Raw genomic sequence first — 9,494 nt, 5'->3', positions numbered from 1 at the left:
ACCATCTCGACATGGGCGGCAGCAGACTGGGCGGGCTGGCTGGCAACAGCAAGGGCACTAGCAGAGTGGCAGAAGTACGAATGCTGTCTTCATGAGAGAGGGCAGCAGGTTCGAGCTCCGCGGAGCCACTGTCACTCCCCTGGGGCAGCACCTTAGCATTCCTAGCCATCTATTGGAGGACAGAGTGCTGGACTGCTGTGACACCCTACAAGCCCCTTTCCGCACTGGTAAACCCAGCCACGATGGCAGCAATCTGACTTGCGTGGCAGCAAGCTGAGCTTGCATGACAGAATTCTGAGCTTCCACTGCAGCAGTCAGATATTGGGTTGCTTCCACTTGTGCTGCAATGGAAGCGGAGACATCGCCCATCACACCCAGCATCACGGCTGGGTCCACAAGTGCTCTAATGGAGTTGCCCATCACATCCATCCTGGAAATCATGGGCTCCAAGCTCTGCACAAAGCCCTGTTCAAGGTTGGAGCTGTACTCCTCCATCCTTCTTGACAGTGACAAGAGGCTCTCTGGCAGGCCTGCCATTGCACCAAGCATTTCTGTGTGCATGCCCACCATCGAAGTCCTCATCTGAGTTCTCTGCAGCAGAACTCATGTGCGACCTCGCCCTCCAGGGAGCTGGCACCTGCGCTACCCTTTCCCCCTGCCCTGGCTGCAGCCCACTCGTGCCCAGTGACTCACCACGGCAGATCCCGCGTCTATACTACCCTCTAAAAGTTCACGCAGTGCCATTTTCTGAGCTGGTGCCTGGGAGCGTCAGATCGAGTGACGGTGTCTCTTTATCACTCTCCTCCTCTAGTTCTTCATGCACAGGCTGGACTGGTTGTGGAGTTATTGGGTATCTGAAAAGGAGAAAGGCACAAGGGTCGGGTGGTAGTGAGGGGGGCGGGGAAGCAAGATTTACATGCTTACACCATCAGCAACTTGTAAGTGAGAAGAGATGGTGGGATGAGGAGGCAGTGGGAAGTGAGAAGGATTAGGTATGAGCACACCGTCATCATCAATGCTTTCAGACTTGCCGATTGCCACAGCCTCAGTGACGGCCCCTCCAATTATATCCAGACTGTCTCCTCCAGCTGGGTCAAGTTCTGCAGCCGTGCTTGCCCCCCGCCTGTTAGCTCCTGCTGGCACCAGTTATGTGCCACCTTTGCCTGCAAGAGAAAGGGAAGTGTGTCAGTGAGTGTGGTGCAATATGTTTGGGTGATGTGCCTGTCATGGTTGAATAGCTGGCATTGTGTGCAAGGTGTGAGATGTGGGTGTGAGGCTTGCAACAGTGGTGAGGGTGAGGTGAAGCTATGATTGTGAGGTATGAGTCGTAATTGAGAGAGATTGTTGGTAGGTGAGTGATGGGGGTGTGGTGCATTGAGCAGTGTCTGAGGCTTGTGGTGGGATACGGCATTTGAAGATGCATTCACTGACTGTGACCACTCGTGTGAGTTCATTAAACTTCTTCTGGCACTGGATCCAGCTCCTGGGGGAAAGATTGGTGGCACTGACCGCTTCAGCAATCTGCTCCCACTGCCTTTGTACAGTCTGTCTGGAGGGCCTTTGGCTCCCTGCGGGTAGAGGACCTGTTTCCTCCTATCGACCCCTGCACTAAGGCCTCCAGTGCTGCGTCCCAGAACAGAAGTGCGCTTTCTCTGTCCTGTTGTGACATTGGTAACTTCCCCTTTCCTTAGCTCCACTAAGAATGAGGTGCTTCTTTCAGAAAGCACCTCCTCTTTAAGAAGTGAGACAGCATTTAACTCTGCAGGTAACCTTTAAATAGAGATCAGACATCCCATGATATTGGGCCCCCTGCTGAGCCAACCAGCAGCGTGTTCAGTGCTGGGCTCAGCTCTTCAATCGTGTTAATTAGCAGGCAGCACAAATTTCACATGCTGCCTGAATTACTTTCGATGGGTGTGGGCAGACCGTGATGCGGTTCAAGAAGGCGGCCCACCACCACCTTCTCAAGGGAACCTAGGGATGAGCAATAAATGTTGGCCTTGGTAGCGGTACCCACAACTCAAGAATACATTTAAAAAAAAAATACTTTCACCTTGGGCTGATTAGTTAGTGAGGATGTGGTGAACCCCAACCACTGTGCTGCAAAGCCCAATAGTTACTTCCTCAGTCCTGCCAAGTCATGCCTCCCCCACCTCCCACATGCTGAAAGACCTCAGAACCACTATCCAAAGTGCTGACAAACCCCTAGACCCCAATCCGAGCAGCAGCCCCTGCCCCAGTGATACTAAAGTCCAGTGCTGCTACACTATATGACTTCCCCATCCACCCTGTACTGCTAAACACAAGATACCTACCTCCAACTTGGTACATCTTGTCTACCATCTTGCTGTGTATCCTGCACTTTAAAAAGGTAACATTAAAAAAAATTGTCAAGGTTACAGATTTTTAGTTTATCAAAAAAATGGATAGAATTACTCAACTTGATCCCCCAAACACCTGTAAAGATCCCATAATGGTATGTAATAAAACATTGCTTAACCCATTCAGTCACCATATTTTAGTGGTCCTGATATTAATACATTGTACATTAAATGGAATAGCACTCCTGTTACCTTTGAATTACCACGAACAATCTGCAAGTACACTAAAAAAAAATACACACGCAAGATGGATATTGTCTTTGAAAAAAATATAGCCCATAATTCCTACTTATCTTGCTAAAGAAACATGATAACTGCCAAGTTATGATGACAACAAATGATGCGACCATATTGTGTGGGTTAATAACAGTAAGGTTGTTAATAATAGGAGGATGGTATGGACTATGTACTTTATTCTTGATATAACCTTACTAACCTGTTAAGTAAGTCAGAATGTCTGCACGATTCTCAGCTGTCCTATGCTGCACTGCTTGGCATAGCGTCATGTTACAACGCTCATGTATACAGTGACATAATCAGTGATGTTCCAATCTTTTAAAGGAGTAACAGGGTGATCAGACAGTGTGTTTATAATCGCAACGTTAAACCTGGTTTACCATTTTTCCACACTTGTTTTTTTGTTGAAAGATTTAAATGAACAGATATACAAAGAGAACCTGCTAAGCACAGAATGTACTAAAAAAGCACTATGAGAGCGCACAAGTCGACAGGGGTTACAAGTAAATTATTTCAGTCACTGGTAAAAACATTGTGTCAGGAGTGTGAAGAGCTGAAGCTATGCTATGACTGTGAGGAATGAACCTTCAGAGGTGAATCCCAACATGCAGTGAGGGGAGGAGAAAGCAGATTGTCATAATGCAGCAAAGATAAGATGGGGGCACTGCCGATGTGCATTTCATGGATAATGCATGCTTTGGACTGGTTCAGAGGCAACTAAAGCTTTACCTTTCAGTCTCTGAGTCACATCCTCTGTCTAGTTGTGAGCAGTGTGGCGATATGGAGGCAGCAGACTGCTGACAATCTACAAAAAACTGACAAATTAGACAAATATACAGAGAGATGACACAGCAAAGTGGGTTAGTAAATTATAAAAGATATAATTGAGAGATTTAGTGAGGAGTTTCCCAACTTTCCTTCTGCTGCGCAGTTTGATTTATTCAAGTGTGCAAATTGCTGAGCCTTTGTCCAGCGAGATACTGTGAAACCAGATTAGGTATGCTAATGACCTGATCATACTTCAGATGAAAAAAAAGTCAAACAAAATTGCCTGCCATCAATTCAGATTGACATGGTACTGGAGTTATGGAGAAATCTAGCTTGTAACATAAGTTTTTAACACCACAGTGTGATGGTGGCTGCAGATGCAATTTGAAATGTTCTTTTAGAGGAGGGTTATGAGCAGCCTCTGTCCCTGGAGCTGCCTGTTAACAAAACACTATTGCTGTCCTGCCAAGTTGAAGGCCGTAAGAAAACACAATCAACAATTATAAAATTGCTGCATGGGAGGCGATCACATCGCCATTTGTGTCAGTGTCCTTCTCTGCACACCACATCCCTCCAAATAAGGAACACGAAGCAATGGTTTGAAAACCTAAACTCCTCTGCTCAAAATCAGTCTTCAGGCCCGACAGTTAAGCAGCAGGTGTTGGGTGGGTGCTATTGGAAAGACAGGGCAATCAATTTTTATTCTGGTCCTTCATTGTGGCACTTGTTTGTAATGGATGTTGACTGAGTGACTGGGGCTCTGATGTTCCAGCTGCATTATGGGGCTTGGGTCCCATTTAAATAAATTCTGGGCCCCAAATGAGCCTTGTGCACAGTTTGTGTGCAAGCTCTGAGCACTGGTAATACTCATTAACTGCTTTACTATATTGGGAACCAGTGCCCATTACATATCAGATTAACAGGTGCTAGCCATTGCATTATCACTCACACTAAGTTCACAAATGGAGAAAGATGATCAATGAGACTAGGTATTAGAAGGCTGCCTCCAACCACTGTGAAAGTCTGCGTCACTGCTTTCAGTAAAGGAGGAAAGAAAATGTTATTAATGAAAGTTATGAAGTTTTAATGGGGATAGTATAGAACAGTTGATCGTCATTTCTGTCACAATGACATGACAAGTGAAAAAAGGATATGTAGTGATGTAATCATGCCAATGTATTTCACATTGCTAAATATATTGGGATTTCCATTATCCACTGTGGTGAAGTCCACTCCTCTCTCCTGCTGGACAATTGGTAATTGGTAGATAATCAAGAACCCCCAAATTTGGTTTTACATGAATAGTACAGCAGTACCTGAGGCACAGGAATGAAGACAAGTACAATACAAATAACATGAACCGAATCATTTTTGGAGGGAAGGCGATTAATATCAGGAGATTGGTGTTATGGGACTGGGCAATGAGATGATGTCTCACACAAGGCTTTATCCCATGAAAGTTTTGATGGATAATCTGAAATCAGATAATTTGAGAGAAAATAATGGAGGATAAACCAAAAATTACTTGTCAATCACTATCTGTAAAAATTTAGGACCTTTTGAGAAAGAATTCCAAATACATTAGTATAAATGTCAACCAGTGCACCCGAGATGAGTGAATAGGGCAGTCTCATCTCGGTGTGTTTGTACTTTGCTCTACAATCATTACTATAATTATAAAACAATTTATTAATGCAACAAAGTGAAAGCTGTTCTTAATATGAACTTCCTCAGGGCTTCTCCCACTCCACAGCTGGAACTGTGGCGAAAGTTTGGCGTTTGCGCCGCAGCTACACCAGCGGAGCAGGAGAGGCTGAGAGAAAATTCCTGGCGAATGTGACACTGTGGAATTCAGCCTTGTGCACAACACCAAGTTAATTGTAATTCTTATGGGATTTTATAATGCCTGTAAGAAGGACTATCTGACTACCACTGAATGACAGGGACCCTTGTAATCTCACTGAACTACCCAAAAAGATTTGATATACCACCATACCGAAATGTACTCCAGCAACTAAATTACTGATCGACACAGAAGCTTTATATATGTTGAGATTTATCAATGAGCTGGTAAGTCACGTACTATTAAGAATTTAATGCAGAGTATGCCATTTCATTTTTCACCTTAAATAATCTATAAGCTAGTACATGAAAAAGTACATGAAAATATAATTGAAATTTATCTTGTTTCACTCGATAGAATTTAAAGAAACACTGACATGATACGTAGACAAACCTAGGCAAACAGCCTCTTCAGAATTCCAGGCTCCCAAATGCAGCTTCTCCAAATCTGAATCCCAAGTCTATATTTAAAATGCTCCAGTACACAAGGTGAAAGAGTGCGCAGGTGTAGGATGTCTGCTCACCACTAGATCACCAAGGTGTAGAACATTTGCTCACCATAGGCTCGCCAAAGAACAACATGCATGCCAATGCTAGACCATTGGCGAGCGGGATTCAAGGCCAATGTTAGACTGTCAGGTAGGTTGACACATGATCACAGCTGCTCTGTTGGGGTGTAGACCATGAGACCATTTTTAAGACTGTTGAAGAGCAGAAGGCTTGGCCAGTAGAAGATAGTTGGAGAGCTGTGTAGCTAGTACTAGAATAGTGGGTTGGAGGGTTGGAGGGGGAGGGGGAGGGGGGGAGATACCACCTGCTTTGCTTTCCAGCTATCAACACCTTGGCACAAACTCGAGGCAGACAAATTAAATGGAATCTCCACATTGCAGACACAAGCTGCAAACTCTGCTGATGCTTAATTCCATTTTCTTTTAACAGGACTGACATATTTAAATCCAAACAGATGCCAGATAGACCGGATTCATACCAGTTCAGGTTCTGCACCAATTCGACTGCAGTTGTGAATGTTTAAATAACATTGAGGGAGTGTACTGTTTAAATCAGAATTGAAAAATAGATTGACATTGGTTTCCAGGCCAGCATTACTTGGATAATGCACTTTTGCTGAGCTACAGGCTGGGCTACCATAAGCTCTTACTGAGGTAAAGCTGCATTGGAGCAAAGGGGTGTAGCCCATAGTGTCTTCAAGTCTGCAACTGGCAAGGTATGGAGAGCACTGTGTATGAGTGACTGCATCAGGGGGCTACTCCAATTGGATCAGCTGCTTTCCTCCTTTACATTGAGAACAGCTGGGTTTCTTTCCTCAAATTGGAAGGAAATGGTTAAAATAAAATCTGTTCACTGGCAGAGGTTCAAAAGCTAACATGAGGAACACTGAATTTATTTAATTTGCCATGTGTTTATTTAATTACAAGCCTGTTCGGTCTGGATTGTTCAATGGCAAGAACAAACAGTTCCTTCACAAGAAACAAAATTCCACTCCACCGTCAGCGCAGCTCTAATAAAGTAACAAGGCTATTGCAGCAACAAATAAATCTCAATATCCATGCGGTAGTAACCATTTTACTGAAACACTTGAACTCATTTGAACAAAGTGCTCTCTAAATCACATTAAGGGGGAGCAGAACCATCAATAATTACAGGTACTATTTTCTCCAAATTCTTCTGTGCGATCAGAATTCCCTGCCTTTGAGAGCTACTGAGTGCCTGGAAGTTCCCTGGCTTGTTTGGTGTGACCCGTTTTCCCTGCTCTTTGTACTTTACACCTCCAATGGTGGAAGTTATTATAAAGTTTGATAAGCAAATAGTAGCTATCTCACTGGGAAAGGTGACCTTTTGCATTTCTTTCACAAACAAGGAAGATTGGTAACTACTAACCAACCTGGATTTTCTTGAATTTTTTGCTTGTGCCCAATCAGAAAATCTAGGCTACAGTATCAAATTATTCTGTGCCAGAGAGACTCCGAGGAGAACCTTATACCCTCTTTATATTGCATAAATAGTTTTGCACCACAATGGGGCTCCCGGTGTTCTGGAAATCATCCCGTTTGTACAACAGCGTTGATTTCAAAACACTGCTGACAACAGAGGAAAAAGTGCATGTGATAAGTTATGATTGCAACTTTTATTTTATGGCCTGGGTCTTCTCTAATGTCTGGGAATGTCCGTACGGACCAGCGAAAACCATGGTCAAGGATGTGCACAACATTCACTGCTGACAATACAGCATCTCTGGACTAGACCTGAAAAACCACCTCATGACCAGGTTCTCACCCCATCTTCATGTTCTGACACTGTATCCAAAGTTGATTATAAGTGGATATCTCATGGGATATGGTAGAGCATTCTTAGATTAGCTCCCAAACTACCTTGCATCGAAATAATCATGGCTGGTTTGGGAATCACATGGGCTATGGTTTTAGTGTACACTACTGGAGCAGCTACAGTGGGTAGTGGTGACCTGACATAGTAGGACTCTGTGAAGCAACAAAATTAAAAATGTTTCATACCAATATATATTTACATGACTATATAACAATAATGGAAGTGCTTGAAACAGAAAGTATTCCCCTAGATTTTTGTTTGTCTTTTTTGTTTGTTCATCTTAAATCAGTAAATTTATTTGTGTATAAATTTATGCATTTATTCATTACTGCAGTCCAGCCAATGAACACAAAGCTTTTTCAAGTGGTACAAATAAACAATCCAAATATATAAATCACACTGAAGCACAATACTTGTGATGTCAATGATGTAATGAAAATGGCACATAGCTCTTCTCCCTCCCCACACAAATAAAATTGTCAAACCATTTTTTTTGTAAAAAGATCATTGGCACAGAAAAGTGTTTGAAAACGATCAATGCAAATTACATCATCTCATCATCCATCATGTTTCCATTGGAACGAGGGGAAAAATCAGCCCAGGCTCTTATTCCTGATTGCTACCCAGTGACTCCTGCGCCTGCACGTGTGCAGATGTCATAGGTACCTTCCCCCCTCCAAACCTTTTCCCTCTTCACCTAAAGGTAGTGAGTTTTGTTGGAATTTCACAGGTGCCAGCAGCCTTCCAGAACTTTGCTGAAGTGACCACTCTTTACATGCGAGTCAAGACAATCAGTGGCCTTATTTTAACTGTGGGTGCCTGGCATAAGTGGGGCATAAGTCACCCCAAACTATTTTGAGGTAGTGGCCCCAAAATAGTTTTGGGTGACTTACAGCCCCATTCATGCTGGCGCGTAGTCACCACCATCTTGGTAGGGACCTTCAGACGGGCCCGCCTGTTTCAGGAGGGAGATCACTTTTAATATGCAAATCGAAGCCCTATGACGTACACAGGAACGAGATTGCAATTTTGAGGTACAAATGCCGACCACCCATTTTGAGGCAAATGTTAAAACTGGCCCCAATGTCAGAAAACTATCATAGGGACATCGCAGTTAAGCCTCATCATATACTCAACCAACAGGCACTTTGCTGCTGCAATCTGGCATGCAAGCCATGGCTGATTCTGCCTTCTTCATTCTGGGGAGACTGAAGCCAATTGTAAAATTCCTAGCACTGCCCCAGCTGAGATTATCCAATTCAGCACAGACTAGGGACTGAACCCTGGGACTATTCTGGCCTGTTTGGTTCAATACCAAAACAGCTGGTACATTTACCCACTGAGCTATTGGGGGAGTGAAAAGTATCTTTCATATGTAGCAATAATATTGATGCACTTTGATAAAACATACTAAGGCATTGAAGACATATTAGATACAATATTTATCCAACAAGCAAACCAGACCAAATAAGGCAAGCACAACATAGCTATGAATGTAATATAATGGTGGGGTATACATGTCAGGTAAGCTTCTGCATTCAGTTAGGACCCAGTATCTTTCTGTTTATAATAAAAAATATATATGAACTTAAATACTGTGAACAAGTCACCAAAAAGGCAGTCTTTACCAGTGGTCTCATCTGATGCAAAAGTTGAGGTGACGTCACTGTCATCACTGTGAGGTTGTTTGGAGAATGCTTTTAGAAAAGCTCAAGTTCTTTCAAATTGAACCTGGAGTTGCATTGTAAATATCACGCTAGAATTTAAATTGTCATCACATTTCGGGAAATAAACAGCCCACAGAAAATTATATCTCAGCAGTATTATCTGATGGGGGGTACAACACCTCATGGTCTGTTATTAGTGTCAATAAACATTACTTCATTTCATGCGTGGTTCCTGCATCTCCACCTTCTGCTG

General features: G+C 43.3%; 1 protein-coding gene across 1 annotated transcript in view; it reads right to left on the bottom strand.

Moving 5' to 3' along the window:
* Positions 1 to 1,113: 1,113 nt before the first annotated feature.
* LOC147106084 (protein bicaudal D homolog 1-like) overlaps positions 1,114 to 9,494 on the bottom strand; it is a 356,969-nt gene continuing 348,588 nt past the window's right edge. Inside the window, exon 9 of the mRNA XM_086008841.1 lies at positions 1,114 to 3,423. Within this exon, the coding sequence (XP_085864967.1) occupies positions 3,376 to 3,423 (48 nt within the window). The 3' untranslated portion in view covers positions 1,114 to 3,375. The remainder of the gene's footprint in view (positions 3,424 to 9,494) is intronic.

Source organism: Somniosus microcephalus, chromosome 16, assembly GCF_052327205.1.
Source record: "Somniosus microcephalus isolate GS21.2 chromosome 16, FLI_Smic_1.0, whole genome shotgun sequence".
NCBI lineage: Eukaryota > Metazoa > Chordata > Chondrichthyes > Squaliformes > Somniosidae > Somniosus > Somniosus microcephalus.
The sequence above is the reverse complement of the archived record's forward strand: the minus strand, read 5'-3'. Positions and strand labels throughout refer to the sequence as shown.